The sequence below is a fragment of the Bos indicus genome, chromosome 26 (genome assembly GCF_029378745.1).
Source record: "Bos indicus isolate NIAB-ARS_2022 breed Sahiwal x Tharparkar chromosome 26, NIAB-ARS_B.indTharparkar_mat_pri_1.0, whole genome shotgun sequence".
In the NCBI taxonomy this organism is placed as follows: domain Eukaryota; kingdom Metazoa; phylum Chordata; class Mammalia; order Artiodactyla; family Bovidae; genus Bos; species Bos indicus.
This window is the reverse complement of record NC_091785.1, coordinates 20,320,492-20,345,958: the sequence shown is the minus strand read 5'-3', so window position 1 is coordinate 20,345,958 and position 25,467 is coordinate 20,320,492. Positions and strand designations below refer to the sequence as shown.

At 44.0% G+C, this 25,467-nt stretch overlaps 1 protein-coding gene across 1 annotated transcript; it reads left to right on the top strand.

The window, feature by feature from the left end:
* Nucleotides 1-408: 408 nt before the first annotated feature.
* Nucleotides 409-24,827, top strand: GOT1 (glutamic-oxaloacetic transaminase 1). The gene is made up of 9 exons (XM_019952959.2): nt 409-632; nt 9,738-9,919; nt 17,658-17,781; nt 18,233-18,345; nt 18,569-18,673; nt 19,842-19,992; nt 20,078-20,243; nt 20,961-21,103; nt 24,017-24,827. The coding sequence occupies exons 1-9, from the start codon at nt 515-517 to the stop codon at nt 24,154-24,156; spliced, it is 1,242 nt and encodes a 413-aa protein (XP_019808518.2). The 5' UTR covers nt 409-514; the 3' UTR covers nt 24,157-24,827.
* Nucleotides 24,828-25,467: the final 640 nt, after the last annotated feature.

Sequence of the window (25,467 nt, the reverse complement as noted above, 5' to 3'; positions counted from 1 at the left end):
GTGCGTACTCCCGGGCCTGGCAACGAGAATACCAGCTTCGCGGGTACTGGAAGGCCAGTCCTCCAGAATTCCCGTCAGCTACCTCTCTCCGGCCTCTTGGCCCTTGAAGGTCGAGGAGGCCACCTCCTCGCTACGCAGCTTGGCTCCTCCCCTCAGCCCCGGGAGGGCTAAGGAACAACGGCCTCAGCGATAGGAGCATGCTCTGCCAATCAACCCTATCCCCGCCCCTTCCCAGCCAGCGTACGTTGCATTGGTTGCATCATTACCGGCTCAAATAAGAGTCTTTTCTTTGATTGGCTAATATCATCCCCGCCCGCCTGTCTTTTTGAGTCAGAAGCTCGCGATTGGTTAACCGCGTTGCCAAGCTCCGGACGCGGCTCGACCATTGGAGGCCGCGGGCCCGCCCCCGCCGGCTAGGTGAAGGTGAGAGTCTCCTCCAGTCGCCGCGGTTGGACCGGACCGAGAGGATCCAGACGCTGAGTGGAAGCTTTCAGTCGACTCCTGCTTTCTAGCTATGGCGCCTCCATCAATCTTTGCCGAGGTTCCTCAGGCCCAGCCGGTCCTTGTCTTTAAGCTAACTGCTGACTTCCGGGAGGATCCGGACCCCCGCAAGGTCAACCTGGGAGTGGGAGGTAAGGATGCAGTGCCTAAGAATGTGAGCAGCGTGGGAGTGGAGCGGGCTGTGGGGACCGTAGGAGATGCCGAGGTCTAGCTTGGAGACGAGGCAAGATCCCCGAGGCTTAGTTCAACCTGCCCCTTGTTTATGGAGTCCCTGGAAAAGGGAGATGTATCTGTGAACACACAGAATAGGTGTAGCAGTCAAGACACAAACTCATGTTTTCTGATTCTGCATTGTGTATTCATTGTGTATTTCACTGCATTCTTTTGCCTCTCAAGAAATGGGGCAGTCAGGGATTGAAAGGAGAAGGAGAAAAATAAGCCTGATAGGCTTGGAGTCCTGGCTACAGGGGAGTGGATAAAGGAGACCTCTTAGCCCTACAGAGCTCTGGTCTGGGTCAGTGAATATTTGAGTGACTACAAGGTATCAGTCGGGTACTTTACCAAGCCTTGTTCAGGAAAGACTGAAGCTTGGTTTTAGCCCCAAGGAGATTAAAATCAGCAGGTGTTAAGTGAAATAATAAAGATCTAAAATGCTTCTGAGACAGGATAATGCTCCCTTGGGATCTGGGAAGAATGTTTTGGCTGTGGTGGGAATGGGTAGAGATGGTGGAAAAGAGAGGAAAGAATGTGGACAGTAGAAGCTTACTTTCCACACATCCTTGTCATCATTTCTTGCGTGTATTTCTTGGACCTTGGACAGCTGAGAGCATTGGGTTCTTTTTTTATTACTACCAAGAAAAAGATCTGGACTGGAGTGCCTCTGAAGTTCCTTTAACTCCTAATCTTCTCTGAATTTGTTATTTCTATCAACGTCATTGGGATGTTTGCAGCCGCACCGACACTTACCCAAGGGCATACAAAGCAAGCCAAGGAAAACAGCATGAGTAGGATCGTGTTCTGTGCTAGGGAACAGACAGAATAGAAGGACTAGAAATTCAGAAAGAGAAAAATTGAAGTGTTTTGTAGAAGAGAAGAAGTGGCAAGAAGGAGATTCAGAATCAGGTGTTCCACAGTGATTCTGTTCAAAGGATCTGTTAAAGTTTTCACCAGGGAGTATGGAGTAGGGGTGAGGAAAAAGCAGGTAATGGGTACATGGTAATGAAGCAGCAGGTAATGAAGCTGGGTAATGGGTACATGGGCATCCATTATATTATTCTCACAACTTTTGTATATATTTGAAATTTTCCATAATAAAGCATAAAAAGCCAGTTGTACATAGTTTCACCCACAGAGGGAACGTGATGCTTTTAGCAGGCAGCAAAGTGGGGGTGATATTGAAAGACCTTGAATTGAATTGAAATGAGCACTATTCAAGCTCTTAATTTAAAACCAATCCAGAACCTCCAGATATTTCTTCAGAGCTGGGTATAACATGATGAACTAGTATTGATGTTAATCTAAATACATCGTTTTAAAACTTCAGATTTTATTTGCTCAGTTACCTTTGAACTATCCTACAGGCTTTTGGTGAGGATTAAATGCATTTAAAATGCTTAGAACAGTGTCTTGCACCTAAGTAGGAGTTATGTAAGTACTAGCTATTACTGTGGTTGTTTTGGCATTTCTTTGGGTGGGTCACATAAAAGATGTTTAGTAAAAATTTTCAGCTCAAGAACTGCAAAATGAAATAACCCTGGTTCAGAAATATATTGCCCTTGCAGAATTAAGTACCCTGCCTGCTAAGGCCAGAAGTGATTGACTCAGAAGCGCATTCTGTGGCCCAGATTGGGGTCACTTTAACTGTGAAAGTGCCTTTGTCATGTGAGAACTGAGGAATTCTTTCTCTTTATTAGAAGCAAATGGTTTAAGTGCTCAGGATGACTCTGGAGGGTTGTTTATTACTATTACTGTTTTAGAGGTAAGAAAGCTGAAGCCCAGATTGATGAAACATTTTGGTGCAGGTCATAGGCTGTAAGTGGGAGAGCTGGGATTATAGGCCATGTCAGGTACCTGGGTCTCTGTCCCCTTCTCTATTTTGGGCAGCTTCAGGTGGTCCAGATGGAGCCAGTGCACTGTAGTGAGAAGAGTGAGAAGACTTGGGTACAGGCCTGGGTCTGTAGTCCAATGATGTGACCTTGGGAGTGTTATTTAACATCCCAGGCGGGACTCTGTCTATTAAGTGAGGAGCCAGAAAGGAATGATCTTCCTCTAAAATTCTACTCTTAAGATTCACAAGCATGTTACATGACTGTAATATAGGATAATAATGTTACTGATCTAATCAGATGACTTTGAAGTAAATAATTATGTGTGAAATATGACATATAAATGAAAAGTGCTATATAAATGTTATTTTTATTGATCACTGTGACCCATTTTTTTTTTTTTTTTATGGATAGTAAGTGTTCAGATAAGGGTCTCATTAAAGTATAGTATTGTGAGAAGTCTCTTTATGGCTTTCTTATGTCCTAGCTCTGTTTATACACATCCCAAAGTATATCCTTTGTGAAGGAAATGTAATTAATCTTGCCGACTTTGGGGAAGATGCTTTTTTTTTTTTCCTCTTTCTAAGTTAAGATAAAGCCTAATGGAAGTTATCCAGTTCAAGTTCTAGTGACGCTGGGCATTTAAAATGAGCTGCAACTCTAATCTTGTTAGCTCATTCCACTTGCAGGTAGTTTCCCCAGGAATTTTTCTTGCTGTTACTATTTGCATAATTTCCATGTAGTAACAGAGCAGAGCATCATATTTTCCAGTGTTGAATATGATGCTAAGTTTCAGAACTTTAAGGGCAGGGGAAATATGTGTCTAGCCTGATGTAGCCTGAAGCAAGACATTTCTTCACAGACTCCAGTCCGTTTATCATGTAAACTTTGTTTTGTTCCAGATAAACTGTGCTTGATTTTATATTTGTTGTTTTTAATGTGGTTTCCTAGCATTTTCAAATAAAACTGTGGGTGAGATGTGCTGTATCAAGTACCCCCGGCCCTTTCCCAGGGACCCTAGTTGGAGAAGGACCTTAAAGAGGCATATGTTCATGGGCTCTTGGATGGGGATGGATGAGGGAAGGAGAGGTGATGGTTTAATCACTTAATTTTCCATGTTCTTCTGGAAATTGAGACCACTGTACTCACCTGAACCTGTGTGACTCCTTAAGAGCTGGTCCTTGGGGAGAAGGCAGTGGTGCATGGAGTTGGGGTGGGTGTGCTGGTAGAAAGACCTCTTGCACAGTCAGTCCCCTGGGGCCTGCTGGCTTCAGGCTTTCCCTGAACATCTCTTGCTCATTAGAAAAAACACAGGGATCCATGCACTTAATAGTATGGCAGCCTAGCCCTTATCATCCTATGATCTTGGGGAAACTTCTGGCCTCAGTTTCCAGATCCCTAAAATAGAGATCATAATATTATTTTGTGAGTTGTTATAAGACTTAAATGACAGTTGTGTTTTTTCTTTTTTAAGGTGAAGTGTTTAGCACAGTGCCCTGTATGTACTAAGTATTCAGTAAGTTCTTGTTATGACTGTGGCTTCAGCCACCGTCCATGTCTGTAATTATAAAACCTTTTTCCATCCTGTACTACTTCCCTGAATGCTGGACCCATACTTGCTACAGTTTGCTGGACACGTTGTACAACCACCTCAAATTCAGTGTGTTTAGACAACACGTGAATTCTACCCTCCCCCCCATCTTTTCTTTTTCTCTTCTGCTTACTTGGTTGCCCCCTCTCCCACCTCACCCCCACCAGTCTTTATTCAGACTGGAGAGACTTTGGAGGTCGTTGGTGACACTTTCATCAATTCTACATCTATTTATTTGGTCGTTCAGTTCAGTTCCGTTCAGTCGCTCAGTCGTGTCCGACTCTCTGCGACCCCATGAATCGCAGCACGCCAGGCCTCCTTGTCCATCACCAGCTCCCGGAGTTCACTCAGACTCATGTCCATCCAGTCAGTGATGCCATCCAGCCATCTCGTCCTCTGTCGTCCCCTTCTCCTCCTGCCCCCAATCCCTCCCAGCATCAGAGTCTTTTCCAATGAGTCAACTCTTCACATGAGTTGGCCAAAGTACTGGAGTTTCAGCTTTAGTATCATTCCTTCCAAAGAAATCCCAGGGTCGATCTCCTTTAGAATGGACTGGTTGGATCTCCTTGCAGTCCAAGGGACTCTCAAGAGTCTTCTCCAACACCACAGTTCAAAGGCAGCAATTCTTTGGCACTCAGCTTTCTTCATAGTCCAACTCTCACATCCATACATGACCACTGGAAAAACCATAGCCTTGACTAGAAGAACCTTTGTTGGCAAAGTAATGTCTCTGCTTTTCAATATGCTATCTAGGTTGGTCATTACTTTTCTTCCAAGGAGTAAGTGTCTTTTAATTTCATGGCTGTAGTCACCATCTGCAGTGATTTGGGAGCCCCCCAAAATAAAGTCTGACACTGTTTCCACTGTTTCCCGATCTATTTCCCATGAAGTGATGGGACCAGATGCCATGATCTTCGTTTTCTGAATGTTGAGTTTTAAGCCAACTTTTTTACTCTCCTCTTTCACCTTCATCAAGAGGCTTTTTAGTTCCTCTTCACTTTCTGCCATAAGGGTGGTGTCATCTGCATATCTGAGGTTATTGATATTTCTCCCGGCAATCTTGATTCCAGCTTGTGCTTCTTCCAGCCCAGCGTTTCTCATGATGTACTCTGCATATAAATTAAATAAGCAGGGTGACAGTATACAGCCTTGACGTACTCCTTTTCCTATTTGGAACCAGTCTGTTGTTCCATGTCCAGTTCTAACTGTTGCTTCCTGACCTGTATACAAATTTCTCAAGAGGCAGGTCAGGTGGTCTGGTATTTCCATCTCTTTCAGAATTTTCCACAGTTTATTGTGATCCACACAGTCAAAGGCTTTGGCATAGTCAGTAAAGCAGAAATAGATGTTTTTCTGGAACTCTCTTGCTTTTTTGATGATCCAGCGGATGTTAGGTTCTGTCTTTTCTTTTCCTCATAAGTTTATCGTGAATGTGTCCCCTTTTGTTTATCCCTGTGGCTGCTGCCTTAATTTAGGACATCATTATTTCCTTTGTGGATTATTGCAGAAACCTCCTTACTTAACCATCTACCTCTGTCCTCCTTCCAGTTTGTTTTCCATCATGTCACTCAAATGATTCTGTTTAAATGTACAGCTGTCCATGTCACTCACTTACATGCTTTCAGTGGTTTCCCCATTGAGACAGTGTTCCTTAGAAGAGACTCCCAAGACTCCTTGAGCCATTCCTTGCTGCTTCTCCATGGATCTTATTTCCGAGCCACGAAAATGCAGATCCTCATAAACCTCATCTCTCCAAGCCCCTGGGACCTTGCACAAGTGTTCCCCCTGCCTGGAATGCCCCCTTTCCTTGTCTGTCTTTGAAACTCTTACCATCTTTCATACTCTGTCTTTTGTAAAATCTTCCCTGATCACTTACAGGAGAATTAAGGACTCTATGCTGTGTTTCCTGGGGGGAGACCAGACAGTATCTTGTTTTATCTTACTCATCTCTGCGTAGCTTTTTCTAGTCAGTGCCTGGTTCATGGTGGATTCAGTGAGTACCTGTCAAACACATGAGAGAATGAAAGAATGAATGAGAAGCTCATAGGTCCAACAAACAGGAATAGAATCCCTCTGGCAGAGCAAGAACAGTGGTTGTTGATAATGCCTCTTCCTCACTGCTCTGATCAACTCAGAGTGACTGCAGGACAGTTAGGACATTCAGCAGGACAGTTAGACAAGGCATTGAGAACAAATCTAGAACTGAATCTGGGGGAGCCTGGACAGTGAAGAAGGAAGCAGAGGTGTGAACTGGCCAATTTCTCTTTTGTCACAATATGGACCCAGTGCCTTCCTGCCTCCAGTCATATAACAGGATTTTTTTATAGTTGCATGGAGTATGTTTGTTACTGGTAAGAGCATTCGTATTAGGACTTTTTCTTTATTTTTCATATTTTATTTATTTATAATACATGATTTATAAATGACATGATTTACATGATTTATAAATCTATGTAGCATAATTATATAATATATTAATAGAAATCTTCTAAACATAGATGGGAAGCATAATAGAATTAGTTTTTCTATGGGCACCCATATTCTTGTACATCTAAATAGTATCCCCTCAGTGCTGTAGTCTGGATATACTGCTATTGCCCAGAGTTTTCTGGAAACCTTTTCTAGAGCATGTTGGACCCACAGAGGAGGCCATCTTTTTATAGCTGTTCTCCATTCATATTATTCAGTCCATTCACCCGCCTACTCTGCTGGGCATAATGCAAGTACTCTTTTCAAAGATTAAATTTATGTTCAAAGGATGAAAATATGGGACAGTTGAGGATATGCAGAATAATGAGACATAATAATGCCTCTAAAGACAATTCCAAGAGAATAATTCCAGGAATATTTAGAACAATGGTAGCATTGTGATCATAGATGGGGTGATCTCTTTCAGGGACAGTGATTATTTGAGAGTAAGTTATTTCGGTATCTCTTTGAAAAACCAGACCAAACCTCGCCTGATAAAGCAGGATTTTTGAACTCGTTGAAAGGGAGTTAGTTTGGTGGGCCAGTGGGTCTCGTGTGACTGATAGGACTGTATTGTGCATCAGATTCACCTACCCAGAGACTGGTTGTTGATTCGTGGCTGTGTCAGTCTGGAACTCTGTTCACATTTTTATTACTGGCTTGATATGCTTATCAGATTTGCAGATGACACATTCCTGGAGGACAGGGTTAGTGGACGGAATAGAAGACAGACACAGAATCAAAATATCTTACTAAGTCTTATTTGTTGTCTGACTTTTGATCTAGTAATTTTACATCTAGAAGTTTTTCTAAGGAAGCCCTCATGAATGTGTATAAAGATACAGAAATATTTGTTACCTTGTTTATATTAGCAAATAATCAAAAGTAACACAAACAGTTACTAAATTATATGTAGAAAGGAATATTGTCTAGCCACTAAAATTGTGTTGTAAATGGCTCATGTGTATGAAAAATGCCCAAGTACTTCTATGCTAAGAGAAAGGCAAATTTAAACTACGCTGAAATAGCATTTGCACTCTTAAGTTGGCAAAAATTCACTCAGTGGCTGAGGATGTGGGGAAGCAGACACTCTTATACACTCATGGTAGAAATGTAAGCTGATAAAATCCCTAACCTATGGTAGGAATGTGTGACTCAGACAGTGTAAGAATCTGCCTGCAACGCAGGAGACCCGGGTTTGATTCCTGGGTCAGAAAGATCCTCTGGAGAAGGGAATGACTACCCACTCCAGTATTCTTGCCTGGAGAATGCCATGGACAGAGGAGCCTGGCGGGCTGCAGTTTTTGGGGTCGGAAAGACTCAGACACAACTGAGCAACTAACACACACGGTAAGAAAGTAAACTGATGGAATCCCCATAAAAAAGCCCAGGTGGCCGTGTCTATCAAAGCTACAGATAACACAAAGTATGCTTAAAGGTAACATATTTGCATTTAAAAGGACCGTATTCTTTAAACTGTTCATCGATCGCTACCAGTTTCTTCCAGTCAGTTGTCTTAACCATATTTGTCATGTGTTGGAAGTGAAAATCGGTTGAAAGTAGTAAACTAATGTATACCCTCAAAAACAACAACGAAGCTACAAATACACATACTTCTCAACCTACTCTTCCATTTTCAACCCTGCCTCTTACAGCTGTATTTACGTACATGTAAGATGACGTATGTACAAGGCTCACTGAGGAATTGTTTTCTAATAGCCAAGGATTAGAAACAACTCCAGTGTCTATCAGCAGGAGTCTGAATAAACAAATTATGGTGCATTTATCAGTTATGCAGCTCTAAAAAGAATATAGACATAGTACAGAGATTTAGGTAGTTAATGGTGATGAAAGATATTCATAATATACATTTAACAAGTGGAAAAAAGCATGCTGAAAATTCTGTATAAAATTGATACATAATTTATAAAAGAGTATACTCATGTAAAGTTTGGAAGGTTATACACCAAAATTTTTATATTCCTCATCTCTGGGTGCTGGAATTACGTGTTAATTATAATGTTTATTATTTTGTTTCTAGGCTTTTCTAAATTTTCTGCAATCGAAATGTGTTGTTCAAAAAACATCAACTACCCTAAAAAGTGGTTAGAAAAAAAAAAAGTCAGGGATTAAAGCTGAGCAGAAATCAAGATAAGAATTATTTTAAAAATGTCAGTTTCACCATCCCTTGCCAAAGTATAGGCTTATTGGAGACCTAAACATTCCAGCAGAAGCAAATTCCTGTCAGGAATCCTGCTCAGAGAGGTCACTGGCTTGGATACAGGCCAAAGCAGCTGTCCTCTCAAGCTGTAATCTCAGAATGATCATAAGGTACTATAGGGAGAAAAAAGTCAGTGATAGGGGTAACCCAAAGTAGACTGAAAATAATTGTAGCATAGAAGAAATGCTTAGAAATGTGCTTTAATCACTATTAAACGTTATGAAATAGTTAAACTTACATCAGTGAAAGTGTGAAGCTGAGGAAGTGAGTGGTAAGAACAGTCAAATTGGTAAACACTGGCTGTTATCAAAAATCAGCAAGAGGACAAAGATGTGTTTAAATTGGATGTTGGACGATTGTGTAACCAGTTGTTGGAATCTTCAGTCACAGAGTGTCTCCTTGCCATCTGTCCCATTTCTGCTTTACAGTTCCTCCCTCTAGTGCCCTCTTTCTCCGTGTTGGTGTTTGCAGGTGAGGCGTTCATCTAAAGTAGCACCGAACCCTTCTCCTGGGGAGATGCAGAAAGAAGGCGGTTGCAGGGCCAGTGGCCTGGAGACCTCAGTGCCCTAGTAATATTGACATAGCTAGCATTTGTATGCTATTTTTAATTTGCTAAGTACTTTTGTGTGTACTCTGTCACTCAGTCAGACTCTGTCATATCCCAGTTTTGTTTCAGCATTCTACCTGTTGGAGGTAAGAGCTGTAATTTCCAGAAGGATAGGAATCACATCTGTCCTTCTGCCTGTCCAGCACCTAGTCTGGTGCCTGCTGAAAGCAGGCAGTGAGTGAGTGAGCAGCACAGTTCTGCTTTGATTGGAAGGTGGTAGAACTCCCCCTGTTCACAGTTCCAGACTCTTCCTTGGATCAAGCCTAAGGCTCCCCTGTTGTATGTCTCTTTCTTGTGTCCTAGCTTATCGCACTGATGATAGCCAGCCCTGGGTTTTACCAGTCGTGAGGAAGGTGGAGCAGAGGATTGCTAACGACAGCAGCATAAACCATGAGTATCTGCCCATCCTGGGCCTGGCAGAGTTCCGAACTTGTGCTTCCCGCCTGGCCCTTGGGGATGACAGCCCAGCTCTGCAAGAGAAGCGGGTGAGTTTTGGGTGAGGATCTGTTTTCTCTTTAGAAGCTGTGAGGGTAAAAAGAGGTTAAAAATTAGGTATCGTGTCTATTGAACTGTCAGTGAATAAGGGTTTAAAGAGTGTGACCTCAGGAACCTGATTTTGGAAGTAACATGCTTTTGTATAACGCATAGGTTCTTTAGTTGTACACTTTTGCCCAAGAAATGGTCAGATTTCAGCTGCTGGGTTTGAAGTAGTCAGTGGGAATACCAAGCCAAGGGAGTTTAATGAAATGATCAAGACATCAGGGTCTGGATCCAGCTCTGCCACTACTTTTGACCAAAGGCAGCCCCTCCAGCCCCTATGACTCATCTATGAGTTAGAGAAAGACTAGTTTATGGTTCATGGTCCCATAAGGAGTATTTGCATAGGGAATCATTTAAGGGACCTCTGAATGCCCCAAATTCTGAATTTCAGAATTCTGTGTGTATGTGTATTCCATACCTTTAATCAGAGTTTCTGAAGGAGCCTGTGGCCCTCCAAAGTCTAAGAGCCACTAGTCTAGATGCTTGAAGATCCTGCCAGTTCTAATATTTGATTTTTCTAGTCTTAATCTCAGCGTCTCTCATTTAAGTGCTTCCTGGTACATAGTCTATGTGTAACTAGAGATACATGGAAGAATACATTTGGCGAGAGGCTGTGTGTGACAGAAAGTAGTGTGATAGAGATTATCAGTGTTATAGGAATCCAGGGAGAGAGACTGGTGGAGTCTGGAGGTGGGGCTTGAGCTGAACCTTGGGGAATGAGACCAGGGCTCATTCTGGTTCTGTACTCTGACTCTGTTACCTAGGTGGTTTTAAAAGCATACTGGTGGCAGGATCCCATACCAGGCTTGTTATCCCATACCACCCTCCTCTGCCCTTTTATTTCCTTTCCCTCCAATTCCTTCCCTTCAAGGGTATTTTTAAAAAGCTCCTCCTTGTGACTCCAAAGGACAGCCAATGTTGAGAACCATAAAGTGCAGAGGAAGAGAAAGGAATATTTGTCTAGAACACTAGGAGTCCAGGGACAAAGGTTGGAGGTAAACAGGTCTGGTGCTGCTGCTGCTGCGTCACTTCAGTTGTGTCCAATTCTGTGCGACCCCATAGACAGCAGCCCACCAGGCTCCCCCGTCCCTGGGATTCTCTGGGCAAGAACACTGGAGTGGGTTGCCATTTCTTTCTCCAATGCATGAAAGTGAAAAGTGAAAGTGAAGACGCCTCTTAGCGACCCCATGGACCGCAGCCTACCAGGCTCCGCCGTCCATGGGATTTTCCAGGCAAGAGTACTGGAGTGGGGTGCCATTGCCTTCTCCGAAGCAGGTCTAGGTTGTAAAAAGACCTACCTGAGTAGAGCTGGGAACATGTTGGATAGATCAGGCAGGCTGATTTGGCAGCCAGGGCAGGGGAAGCCCCTTGAGGGTTTGCGCAGAGGAGTTACCCAATAAGGGTATTTGAAGAAGATAGACCTGGTTGGAGTGTAGGAGGGGGATGAGCTCAGGTTTTTGCAATAGTCCAATTAGGTATTGTGCAATTTAAACCAACTGCCCTATTGCTCTGCTGGGCCAGTGTCAGGCCATTGGAGCAGCCTTCATGCAGGTGCAGCCTTCATGTATGACAGGGACCATGTCTTGGAGTCATTGATTTATTCTCATGCTGTCACCCACACGCCCTGATAAGCACACGGCAGGGTAAAATGAACACTGCTCACTCTTAGATAATGGAGGAGACAGGGAGGCTCTGGATGAAGATCTTGGGATTCAGATTAATGATTAGGTAAGTATCAATAATTAACTTGATGAGGGTTTTATCTGGATTGGTATGAGAGACTGTGAAGGAATACTGATAGACATAGGATAGAAATGGTAGAGATTATGGTTAGCATTGGGCAGTTGCTCTGAAAATCCAGGGTTTCCACAGAGGAAGAGAGAGAGTCCCGATGAAGTTTGAAAATAGGGAACTTTGGTAACTGGGGGTGATCTTTTGAGAGATGGTTGATAAATTAGTTTAAACTCAATTGTTAACAAATGGAAACAGAGATTCTGTGTTGGCAAGCTTCTTCCTCCAAGACTGTACATTTCGTACATGCTTGTTAACTATGCTGGCAGATAGATGCTCGTTCCCCTGCCCAGTGTTCCCCGTTTTCCTCACTTAATACCCAGGGCTGTTGCTGGTGGAACAGAGCCCTTCCTCTTAGTCTAGTTCATCCTGTGTTGTGTTTTTGATCATAGAACAACTTTGAATGGCAGTCCGTAAACATTTGAAGACTTTTACTCTCTTTTTTTGGTAATGGTTTAGGGTACCCTCTTGGCATGTCCAACACCCTAGGTACCCATTGATACTGAGTTCTGAGTACTTCCTCTTTCCCTGAACCTCCCCCAGGTGACTATCTTGTTCAGCCCATTGTCATCCGATTGGATTCTCATAATAGCCTCTGGCCTCTAGTCTCTTCCCCATTCTAGTGTATAATGCACAGTGCAGCTAGAATGATCTTCCTCAGCAAAAAAAAAAAAATAAGCTGATCCTGTCACCTGCTTCCCCTGTCACACACACAGTGTCTCCTCCATTATCTACAGGGTAAAATGCAGACTCTGCCCTGGGCATGCTGCGTGTTTTGTAGCCAGGCTTCATCCTGTTCTTCCAGTTAGTTACTCTTGCTCCCAGGTCCTGGCGTCCGAAGAGCCTGCTGTTTTCTAGACCCGCTGGGCCCTGCCATGACTTGGCACTTTTGCCTCAGCTGTTCCCTCTGCTGGGAATGCCTCCTTTACTTCTCAGACTCTCCAGTCCCACCTCCAAGTCCTTCAAGGCCTCATTATTTCCATGTTGAATCCTGAGCTCTCTCAGGTGGAGCTAGCTATTTGAGTGCTCTGAGTCATCACAGGACTGCATCGCTGGGGAAATAGCAGTGCTTTCTGGATTTAATGTACAGTTCTGTAAGCCTGTCCCTCCCACAGACCCTAACTTCTTCCAGGGTGGGAGTGATGGCTTATCTGCTGACCTCGTAGATCTTCAGCACTTAGCTCCTAGCCTGGCACCTCAGAGACCTCAGATGTTTGAGTTCCCTCATTCGCTCAGTTAACAGTTGAGTGCTTACCACTAGGCACTGTTCTAGATGCTGGAGCACAGTGGTGACCAAAACACCCCAGGGTCTCTGCCTGGCTTACAGTTTTGTGGGGAGAAACCAAGATTAAACATAATAAATAGGAGCACAGTATAGTATATTGAAAGGTGATAAATGCTAAAAAAAAAAAAAAATAGGGCAGTGGAAGGTGTATTAGGAGTGCTGAGGGTTGGAGTGAAAGTTTAACTAGGGTGGTTGTGGTAGAAATAGAAATGACATTGGAGCCAAAACTTGTAGGAGTTGAGGCATGAATGAAAGAAGGAACCAGAAAACAAACAGTAATCACGTCTTTTCTTAGACTGTTCTCAAGATTTCACATTACCATGTCCGTTAACCACTTTGAGGAGCCCTGTTTTCTAGACTCGTCACCGCCTCCTACTGCTTTTCCATCTTCAGATCTTAGAATCTGGACTAAATGTCCAACTTTCATCTCAGCTGATAAGCATTTCAGCTTCTGAAATTACTGGGCCCCTGCGGGTAGGAGGTCTTGGAACCATGAGATGGCATCACAGTTTCCTGGCTTGGACCACTGCCTCTCGGAGATTTGGGGTTTTCTCTGTGGCTCTCACCTTGTTATTGTTCAGTCGCCCAGTAATGCCCGACTTTTTGCGACCCCATGGACTGCAGTGCGCTGGGTCTCCTGGTCCCTCACCATCTCCCGAAGTTTGCCCAAGTTCATGTCCATTGCTTAGGTAATGCCATCCAGCCATCTCATCCTCTGATGCCCTCTTCTCCTTCTGTCCTCAGTCTTTCCCAGCATCAGGGACTCTTTTTCTTCATCTAGTTCAGTCCATGTTTATTTAGTGCCACGTGCCAGATACCACCCAACTAACTGGGGACACCCAGATCAACACATCATAGCGTTGACTACAAGTGGCTCCTAAACGGCTCTCCTGCTCCTCACAGGGAAGTCATTACATCAGCAAATCGTGACCTTGGACAGGCATTCTAGAGCCAAGTAGGGATTCCTTCCGGCAGTGTGGCTAAGTTGGGAGTACAGATTATACACTGGCATAGTTTTCTGCCAAGTCCTAACTGCATTTCTCTTGTTCTGGATACCCCTGTTTAGCCACCCAGGCCCCATTGCCTGCTCCCTTTGAAGTTTGCATTTATTTTCTTTGCTATTATGGTTTTTTGCTTCATACCAAATACAAGACTTTCTTGGGCTTTAGAGCAGTTTGCCAAAAATCAGTTCACAGAATGATCAAATTGACATACTATTGATTCACCCGAAGTTTGTTCCTGCTAGTTGTCGGTACAGTTTAGAGCAACTAGCGTTTCACTGAATTCATCTAGCGTACAATATATTTTTAGAGAGAATGATAATTTCTTGAGAATTTGATATGTCACTGTCATATACATCATGAATGTCAAGGATTGGTTAATGTTAGTGAAGTGGGTTTATCTCTTCCAAATGTTTTTAATCTAGTGTACTGACTTTCTAGGGAAGCCCAGTTGGCTCAGTGGTAAAGAATCCACCTGCCAAGCAGGAGTCATGGGTTTGATCCCTGGGTGGGGAAGATCCCTGGAGAAGGAAATGGCAACCCAATCCAGTATTCTTGCTTGGGAAATCCCGTGGACAGAGGAGCATGGCGGACTACAGTCCATGGGGTTGTAAAGAGTCGCTCATAGCTTAGTGACTAAACAGCAACAGTTGACTTTCTGACTTCTCTTAGTTAACGAATTTGCTTTCTAGAGTGAGAAAGGGTGGAGTTGGAAGCTGAGCACAGAAAATAAAACCTATGCCTGAGAATGTCTTCACTGATATCCACATGCCCCTGTCACATATCCATGGTAACTTAAAAACCCTATTCAAGGGAAACCTTGCTCATTCGTATAGGAAATAACATGCACGGTGCTGAGGTGTTTGAAATACGAAATAAGGAATAAAGTTGACATTCAACTTAGTTGATGAGAAATGAAAAAAAAAAATGTACATTTGGGTTACATGACCCTTGGTAGCCATTTGCACAAGAAATCCAGGTAGATCACACTGTGAAGCCGAAACCTTTAATGGGAAAGTACTGGTGTTTGGGGGCGGGGGTGGGGGCGACTCCTGTGAGGAGCCGTGTAGGATGTGCACTGACCTTTTCCACTCCCGTCCGCGGCCTTTGCTTCTTGCAATGGACGCCGTGCTCCATTCCTTGTTTCCCTGAATGTCAGTCTCATTTCTGTTTCATGTTTCAGTGTTCTCTCACAGATGCTCAAATCTCTGAATAAAAATAGAGCAGTGGGGAATAAGAGCGACAGTTGGTATCATTGCATGGTTCCGAGCTTACAGGGGATTTCTGCTCATGGTTCAGTGTTCATCATGACATGTGGCTGAATCAAAATTTTTTCAAGTTGTTTTTAGGATGTCTCCATTGGTTCTTGTTTTACTGAGCATTTATATCAGAAATAGCTCTATTTTTCTCTCCTGTTATGATGGTCATTTGGTGACCATTTTCTTTATCTAGCAGACTTAATATTTCTTTTCTCTCGTTTTTGAACATGAGAGAATCAAAGTTTAGTGACACATATACATGGGAGAGGCCTAGGAAAACTGACTCACTCCTATATTTGTTAATAATCACATATTCAAGGGATAACTCATTTGACCAAGGGGTATTTTTAAATGTACTCTTGGATACATAGTGTTTATTAATATTTATTTGGGACATTAATATCCATATTCATGAAAGGGAGCTCTCTTTTTTGCTTTGTCATCTTCTTGCATTGATCTTATGCTAGTTTTTTATTTATTTATTTATTTTATTTATTTTTTTTTATGCTAGTTTTTAAAAAAAAAAGATTTTGGAAGCTTTTTTTCTTTATCTACAAAGATTTGTTTTTTTCCTTTTTTTGTGGAAAATTTCAAACATATATAAAAGTAGATAAAACAATGTAATGAACAAACCCCCATGGATCCATCAGCTAGCTTCAACAATGGTTTATATTTGGTCACCCAAGTGGAATTATTTTACAGCAAATTGCAGAACATCTAAATATAATTTTTTAGTTATTAAAAAATTTCCAACTAATGCATGAATAGATTCTCCTTATCTTAAAAAAAAAGAAAAAACATAGATTAGGCCAAAGTCCCTTTGACCACTGTTCCACCTCCTAGCTCCCTCCCCAGAGGTTGTCGCTGTTATTACATTGGTACGTGTACTTCTTTGTCGATAGACTTCCTTATGTGATCTTTTTCTCTCTTTTCTTCTTTAGATATTTAAACAATATGTAACTTACGACATTTCTCCAGTTAGAATTGTGAAAGGGCAGGATTAAAGATGTTCAGACAGAACAACAGAAGTGGGGCCCCGTGACTAGATGTAGACTGAGGTGATCTGGAAGTGTGCCCAGCTCTGCTGCTCACCAGCTATAAATCCTCTGGCAAACCACTTCTCTGAGTCAGTTTCCTCATGTATAAATTGGGGATCTAGTACTTATTTTATAGGGCTGTGTGAAGGTCAGATAAGTATGTGTGTGAAGTGAAAATCGCTCAGTCGCGTCTGACTCTTTGTGACCCCATGGACTATACAGTCCATGGAATTCTCTAGGCCAGAACACTGGAGTGGGTAGCCTTTTTCTTCTCCAGGGGATCTGCTCAACCCAGGGATCGAACCCAGGTCTCCCACGTTGCAGGTGGATTCTTTACCCTCTGGGCCATCAGGGAAGCCCAAGAATGCTGGAGTGGGTAGCCTATCCCTTCTCCAGCAGATCTTCCCGACCCAGGAATCGAACCGGGGTCTCCTGCATTGCAGGCTGATTCTTTACCAACTGAGCTATCAAGGAAGCCTATGTGTGTGAAAGTATTTTGTAAAAGGCAAAGTATAGGACTTTAATTATTGCTCAAGTGAGGGCATTCTAAGCCTGAGGAGAGAAAAGTAGTGTATGCATAGTACCTTTGTTCTATGAGGACATTTCTAAGGATTAATAAGCCTTCATTATAGCGATGAGAAGGGGCATTGCAGATTGATGTTGATGGCAAGCTCAGAACATTATTTTACAGGCTATTGTTGGAGGGCAGTTTTGATCTTGGGATGGGTGCAAAGGAATGAGTTTGCCTTGAAGGCCACACTTCACGTGACCTAGGTATGTCCTCTACCTCTGTTCAGAGGGATGCTCCCTTGGGAGTCAGACTTCAAGACTGCCTGGGTGAACACCTGGCCTTTCCGCTCAATAGCTGGTAACTGAGGAAAGTGCTTCACTTCTCAGCCTTTGTTGTTGTTCAGAAGGTCAGTCGTGGCCGACTCTTTCCAACCCCCTGGATTGCAGCCCGCCAGGCTTCCCAGTCCTTCACTATCTCTCAGAGTTTGCCCAAACTCATGTCTATTGAATGGGTAATGCCATCCAACCATCTCATCCTCTGTCGTCGCTTTCTCCTCCTGCCCTCAATCTTTCCCAGCATCAGGGTCTTTTCTAATGTGTCGGCTTTTCCCATCAGGTGGCCAAAGTAGCTTAACCTTAGTTTCCTTATTTGTAAACGTGGGCAAATAATACTTCTTTGTGTACCTAGGACATTTTATAGAGAGAACACATTTAAGGAAGTGCTCATCATTACTGTATTTTCCCTAATGTTATCTGACCTCACCCTTAAATGACCAGCAACCCTGCTGTCTCTCTTTCAGGTAGGAGGTGTGCAGTGCTTGGGGGGAACAGGTGCACTTCGAATCGGAGCTGAGTTCTTGGCGCGCTGGTACAATGGAACAAACAACAAGGACACACCCGTCTATGTGTCCTCGCCAACCTGGGGTGAGTCCTGTAGCTGTAATGAGAGGAGAAACAGAGGAGCCAGGGGAGTTATCCCCACAAGTCTCACCGCTTACACTGAAAATGTATGCCAGCCCTGGATTAACTAACGGTGAATGGCTTGAGCAGCGGATTATGGCAGGACATGGGTAACCTGATGCTTAAGTTCAGATTGGCAGTGCTTTTTCCCAAGAGTCTTGGCGAACTTGTGTTTTAGTGAATGTTGGACCTTCCCGGAGGAGGGAGATCCCTCTGCAGTGGGGTGTAAATCAGCATGACGACAACTGGTTGAACTTGTTCTTGGTTACAGTCATTCCTCTCCATCTTAACCTCTCACCTCGTGTCCCCCAGTAGACGTGGAGCCTGTGACGGCCCTGGAAGCTGCCTTGTGTCCTTTCCGTTTATGCCTCCTAGTGTTTGTAAAACATTTAACGTTTTACCCCTTTGTTTGCAGAGAATCATAATGGTGTCTTTATTGCTGCTGGATTTAAAGACATTCGGTCCTATCACTATTGGGATGCAGCGAAGAGAGGACTAGACCTCCAGGGTTTCCTGAATGATTTGGAGGTGGGTGATTAGAAGAGAAAAAGTGGACAGAATGCCAAGGTTTCAGGCAGAGTGGGGGACAGTCTTTGGATCAGTTGATAAGTGAAGAGTCTGAGCATCCTCCCCAAGCCGGTGCTCTTTTCTGAAATGGCACTTAGGAGGGAGTGCCTGTCCTGTGTGCCCCTGACTCTGCCCCACCACGTCCCTGCTGGCGTCAGAGCTGACATGGCTTCCTTCTCCCCAGAAAGCTCCCGAGTTCTCCATCTTTGTCCTCCATGCCTGTGCGCACAACCCGACTGGGACTGACCCGACTCCGGAGCAGTGGAAGCAGATCGCCTCCGTCATGAAGGTAACTGCCTTTTCAGAGCCACTCTTACAGTGGTGTGTATTAACAGTTGATGTATTCAAAAGAAGTCCCTGTTTACTGAAGCATTTGGAAAATGGAGAAAAGCCCAAAGAAGAAAGTAAGTATTAACTATAAATTTCATTACCCAAAGAAAGCCGCTGATAGCAATCTGGTATACAGAATGTCAGGCTCTTTTCTTTTTCAATATTTTTAGTGTAGTTATACATGCTTAAGTGTGTCACGTTACACATTGATTAAATCACCTGATGGTTGTTTAGAGCCCAGGTTTCTTATTCTTGTGAACAATATATGTAATAAACCTTTTTATGATTTCTTTGGGATAACTTTCTACATTGTAATTTCTAGCTCAGGGAGTGTGTGTGTGTGTGTATTCATTAACGTATTTAAAGAATGCTTCTTGATAAACTTTTAATGTACCAGGGGCCATGGGCGTACACTAGTGAGCAAAGCAGAGGCGGTCCTACCTTCAGAGAGTGTGGCCTGTTCGGGGAGATGCCGTGTTGATGGGGTGCCATTGAGGCACATATCCCAGACTTTGGGGAGTGTGTGTCTTTGGGAGGGCTGATGGTAGCAGAAGAAGCTTTCCTGGAAGAAATGGTTTCCCTGTTTAGCTTTGAAGGATGAGGATAGGTTGGGGCTGACAGGGAAGGAAGTTTCCTACAGAGGGAAGAACACTGTCAAAAGCCCAAGACAGAGGTCTTGGTCTATTTAAGAAAGAGAAAGTAATTCTTGCTATGGGCTAGAGTTCCAGGGGAGGGGCTGAGTGACAGGCCAGGGGAGGGGCTGAGTGACAGGCCAGGCCCTGCGCTGAAGCCTCAGACTTGATTCTGAGGGCGGTGGGGAGCCCCTGGAAACCTTTGATATCCTGGAGTGACATGATCAGTTGTGCCCTGTTGGCAGAGCAGCATCATGACTCTCTAGGACTATGTACTTAAAGAAATGAGCTTTACTGATGTCATTAGATTTGTTGGTTGGTATTTAGGTGAACAGAGAAACAGACATAAAGTGGAGTTGGATACAGAAAGGAAAGATGTAGGAGGAACAGACAGAATGAGATGTTCCTTCCAGGCATCATTTGGGGAAGGAAGGCCTGTGTCTGAGGTTGGTTCCAGGAACATTTCCTGCCCTGACTCGCTTTGCTTCCTTGCAGCGCCGGTTTCTGTTCCCCTTCTTTGACTCGGCCTATCAGGGCTTCGCATCTGGCAGCCTGGAGAAAGACGCCTGGGCCATTCGCTATTTTGTGTCTGAAGGGTTCGAGCTCTTCTGTGCCCAGTCCTTCTCCAAAAACTTCGGGCTCTACAGTGAGTGCTCTCCTGCGTTACAGCCCAGCCACCCCGGCCCCACCCCCGCTGGAGCCCCAGGGCTGACACCTGTCCTTCTTTTTAGATGAGCGTGTGGGGAATCTGACTGTGGTTGCCAAAGAACCAGATAGCATCCTGCGGGTCCTTTCCCAGATGGAGAAGATCGTGCGAATTACATGGTCCAATCCCCCAGCTCAGGGAGCACGGATCGTGGCACGTACCCTGTCTGATCCTGAGCTCTTTAATGAATGGTAAGGGGCTCACGCCCGATGGGTGACGGGTGGGGATGCAGAACAGAGATTGTCCCATTACATCTCACTGTCTCTTCCTTTTACTTTGGCAGAGGCAGGACAAAACTGCTTGAGCCTCTTTGAGTGTCAGTTATTTCTCTAAAATAGGGCTGGCATCTACATGTGTGTGTAACACAGAATCAGGAATGTAGGAAGGAGGCCTTGGGTGAATGGGAGTTTCCTCTCCTCTCCCGCCTCCCAGGCTTCCTCCTCTTAAAGTCAGGAAATACAGGGAGGGATTTCTGTTAGAATAGCATTAAGTTCGTGCAACAGTTTGGGGGCTCTTCATTCTTATCTAATTTGTATGTATTTTATCCTTTCCTTGAAACAGAGTAATTGTTGTGTAGTAGCTGAATCTGCAATCTCTACTTAATTAAGCCTGATAAAATATATTATTCTGTCTTGCGCAGCACCTTGCTGAAGTGTGAGTTAAAACATAAGTGGTATTACAGCCAGTCTACTGGCCATAAACTCCATCAGTGAATATAGTCCTTCCCTTCTGTCCAGTAAGTCCATGCCTCTGGTCTCCTTATCTACCCATCCAGGCATCAACACAGCATAATAGATAGGTTCTGACTCTGTTTTTAGCTTATAGTTTAGATGACACATAAAAAATGTTTATGTTGTTGTGTGCCATCTCTGCTGCCTGTGTTGGTATTCATATTGCTGTCCACTCAGGACAGGTAATGTGAAGACAATGGCAGACCGCATTCTGACCATGAGATCTGAACTCAGGGCACGATTAGAAGCCCTCAAGACCCCAGGAACCTGGAACCACATCACAGAGCAGATCGGAATGTTCAGCTTCACCGGGTTGAACCGTAAGTGGCCCGCCCACCTGGAATGCTCACCACTGTTCACGGCACTCCTCACAGGCAGTGTTCCTGGGCTTGGCTCCCTGAGCCGTCGCCCATTTGGTCAGCCAGACTTTGGACTGGAACTAGTTTGATTTTCTCAGTGTGGCACCCCCCCCCTCCATCTCCTGGACCCCTGGGGTTTCAGAAGAGCATTGTTGTGGCCCACTGTCCTGATCATAACTCAGATATCTTCATTTTGGTGGGCTCGGGAAGTGGCTCAGGGCTGACTGGGAAGTAATAGGATATGTACCTTGGAAGCTTGATTTATGAAACGTCTTTTATAAATGCTCAAGCACCTTTTGGCTTGTCCTTAATCTTAAGTATAAATATTACCTATGATTTTCCAGGGACTTAATTTCTTAACAGGTCTTTCCTAGTCTCCAAGCATTGCCTAGGTTATAACATTCTGTCTTTATAAAAAAGAACTTAGATTTGTAGTTGGAATTCAAAGCTGATTGAAAGTCTAGTAGGCAGCCTTACATGATCTTGGTCAGCCATCAGTGGAGCACATCAGCGATGGGCCATCCCGTCTGATGAGAGAGGACGCGTCATTTAGTAAATTATTCCCAAGCACCTCAAGTCAAGCCACTGTTCACAGGGTGCAGATATGACCTCGGGTGGCACTTGTGTCCGAGTGGCTCTAGAGACAGATATGTGCTTTTGGGTTGTAAGGGAACTGTCAGAGGTGCTGGTAGGTCCTTTAAACCAGGGCCATCAGTGCACCTGTTTGAATTGGGCTCAGAAAAAAATTGGTAGAGATTATAGAGATTATATTTTGTAGACCCACAGAGATACTTTGGGTAAAATGAGGCTACGTAAGAAAGTAAACGGATAGCTTAGTTAACCTTGCGTGTCCTCACCATCCTGATGTGGGGAATTAGTACACTGGGCTAAGGAAAATCATCCTTATACAATTTTTAAGATATTAAGTGTAGTGGAAATGGTAGTAGTAGTAAAATGGAAATGGCTTAGTAGTAATATTCTGAAAGCTCACAAGGTGGAGATGTCGTCCCATAAAATATCCATATTGTCCTGCTGTCCAGCGTAGGGACTTAGTTTTATTATGGATTGGAAAATGCTGAGAACAGATGTGGGCTTATAACATAAAGCTGTATATATAGAACTTGGCATCATTTACCCACCCCTCCATTTAAAAAAAAAGAGAAGGGTTTTTTTTTTTTTTGTGCTCCCAACATTTTATTAGGAAAAATTTTACACATACAGAGAAGTTGGAGGAATTGTACAGTGAACTCCATGTGCACACCACCTTGTTCTTACCGTTCTCATGTTGCAGAGCTTCCTTTACTACATTTCATCTATCAGAACAGGGACTTTCATCCTGAAATGATGTTTTTAAAATTGTGTATGTTACCCTTTTTCTAGGGAAGGAGTCCCTAACTTTTACTCACTTCTCAAGTGTGGTACTCCCCTCCCCCACAAAAGTAGAGGAGTTTCATTTCTATTTAAAAAATGAAAGTGGAAGTCCTGTATCCACATCTACCCCTGGGGCATGGGCTTAACAAGCATGCTCTGTTGGGAGTTACAGTGCCTACCTCAAAATTCCAGATCCAGTGAATAGCTGTGGGCCTTGGGAAGGTCACGTAGCTTCCATCTATGCCATCTGTAAAAGGGGGTGATAACTGAGCTAAGATAAAGGGAGTGGAGCACTGCCTGGCACAAGTGCTTGCTCCTCTAATGATTATGATTTTATTACCACGTTAGTCTGCTTGGGCTGCTGTAGCAAAATGCCGTCGACTAGGTGGTTTAAACAAGAGGTTTATCTCTCACAGTTCTGGAGACTGGGAAATCTGAGCTCAGAGTGCCAGCACCATCAGGTTCTGGTGGGGTTCTCTTCCTAGCTTGTAAATGGCTGTCTTCTTGCTGTGTCCTCACATGGGGTGGAGGAGGGAGGGAGAGAAGGGGAGAGAAAGAGAGAGCTCGTCCATGAGTAGGCTCTCTGGTCTCCTCTTAGGAGGTCACTGCTCCCATCACACATGCTTACCCTCATGACCTCATCTAAACCTGACTCCACTTCCTAATACCATCATATTGGGGGTTGGGGCTTCAACATATGAATTTTGGGGGGACACATTCAGTCCATAACTATTAATATTATCCTGTTCTCTCAAACTGATGGTGTCTTAAGGGTGCTAATTACTTAAGGGGAAAAAAATCACCTAAAATCCACTAAATGGCTTTTACAATAAATCACAAAAGCTCTAGAGATTATGGCAGAAAGGAAGTACAGACAGTCCCTTCCCATTTTGTCCACAAGCGTTTCTGCAGACTCAGGGGAAAGCCCTCCTGTGTGTGTGTGAATGACAGTTGAGATGCGCCAGGCCTGAGAGGTCTGTGCAGTTTTCAGCCTGTGAGTTCACATACACAACATTTATCCAGTAGCTCTCATCTCAGGGCCTTGTCCAGTGTACTGTGAAAATGAAGTGTCAAAGGGAAGTTGCTCTAGGTGCTCAGAGTTAAGCAAATACAGTTGAAGAAACAGATAAATGAAGCGATTCTTAACAGTTTTTCATATCGTGGGTTGGTCTTGAGTCTATGGGTTTGGTTGGGTTGATGAGCTATCCCAGTGAATGTAACATTCAAGGTTTGATGGACAGGTAGTCCCAGATTAAAATTCCCATCAGGAAAAACCATGTTAAGCTTTCTCGGGATTAGAAATTTAGCTCATGAGAGTAGCTTCCAGAATCTGTTGAGCATTAGTTACTTCTTGCTATGCCAACCTAACAAAATAACTCCTGTTGTTTTGCTTCTCTGTGAAGGGGGAAAGAAGGAAATTGTCACTATAATGGACTCTTTAGACCTCCATTGCTTAAAGGATTCCTTCTGCTCTGATTATATGTCTTTTTTGGTTTTCAACAGCCAAGCAGGTTGAGTATCTGATCAATGAAAAGCACATCTATCTGCTGCCAAGTGGTCGGATCAACATGTGTGGCTTAACCACCAAAAATCTAGAGTACGTGGCCACCTCCATCCATGAAGCAGTCACCAAAATCCAGTGAAGAAACAGCACTCACACCAGCACCACCAAGGCGGTCCTCTGTTTCATGTGTTCCCTGCCTGCACAGACCTGGTTGTAAACATCACAACTAGATTAGGGACTACTGAGGGACAGAGACGGCTCCTCTGGTAAAGTGGCTTCTGTTTAAATTGGCCCCTCAGGAAAAGCACATCTCTTGAAAAGAAATAGGGGCCTGGGATTAGAGCCATTTTGGAGGTCAGAGCAAATTAAGGTTTTTATTTGAAGAATAAAAAGGTACTTTGATAATGAAACTTAAATGTCTTGCCCCCTCGCTGGAATCAGGAATACTGCCCGTGTCACTCACGTGCTCCTGTGTGTTGGTTTACTTCGAATCAAGTCGAGTCCCAAAGATGAAGTTGTCTGAAGAGCCAAGTGTGACTGTGGGTGTTGGCTGTGTCATTAAAACTCCTCATCTCGACCCAGAGTGTCTGTCTCCCTGCTCTTTCTGCATGGTTGTGTCCCTAGCCCTGCGCTTGAGTTCTTTAGGGTGACCAAGGTAAGAAATGTATTTATGTCTCACCCACACCTTTAACTGAGATGGAAGTTTCACAGAACAGTGTTCACCCTTACTGTGCGTAGTGGATTCCGTCTTCTGTTCTATCAATCGTGTTCCATTTCACTGAAGTAATAAAAGTAAAAGTGCTGATCGAACCCATGGACTTGATTTTGTCATCTTCTAATGGGTCGTAACCCACAATTTAAAATGAATGCTATGGTGGGACTTAGCAGTTGCCAAAGAAAATACTAAAATGTATTCTTGTGGCCTGCCTCCCTTTGTGAACTCACCATCCCACAGCCTTTTGTCAGTTCTGTCCTTCAGGGGCCAGCCATCATCTTATATCGGAGAAGGCAATGGCACCCCACTCCAGCACTCTTGCCTGGAAAATCCCATGGGCGGAGGAGCCTGGTAGGCTGCAGTCCATGGGGTCTCGAAGAGTCGGACACAACTGAGCGACTTCACTTTCACTTTTCACTTTCATGCATTGCAGAAGGCAATGGCAACCCACTCCAGTGTTCTTGCCTGGAGAATCCCAGAGACGGGGGAGCCTGGTGGGCTCCTGTCTATGGGGTCACACAGAGTCGGACACAACTGAAGCAACTTAGCAGCAGCAGCAGCATCGTCTCATATTACACAAGAAACTGAACTTCTGGATTCATAGAAGGGTTGACATCACTCAGGGTGATTCTAAAACTTAATCCCTCCCTCTGTAGTTGGAGTACCTCAGTCTATTGAAACGATTAGAGCCACTTACACATAGATCGTATTTTTCCAGGGAGTCCAAGGCCCTCT

What these genes read in the sequence shown, in the direction of transcription:
- GOT1 (XM_019952959.2), top strand. Translation starts at nt 515, where the DNA reads ATGGCGCCTCCATCAATCTTTGCCGAGGTTCCTCAGGCCCAGCCGGTC. An exon ending in GTTTCCTGAATGATTTGGAG is followed by an intron (nt 18,346 to 18,568) that starts GTGGGTGATTAG and finishes CCTTCTCCCCAG; the next exon opens with AAAGCTCCCGAGTTCTCCAT. An exon ending in AGATCGCCTCCGTCATGAAG is followed by an intron (nt 18,674 to 19,841) that starts GTAACTGCCTTT and finishes GCTTCCTTGCAG; the next exon opens with CGCCGGTTTCTGTTCCCCTT.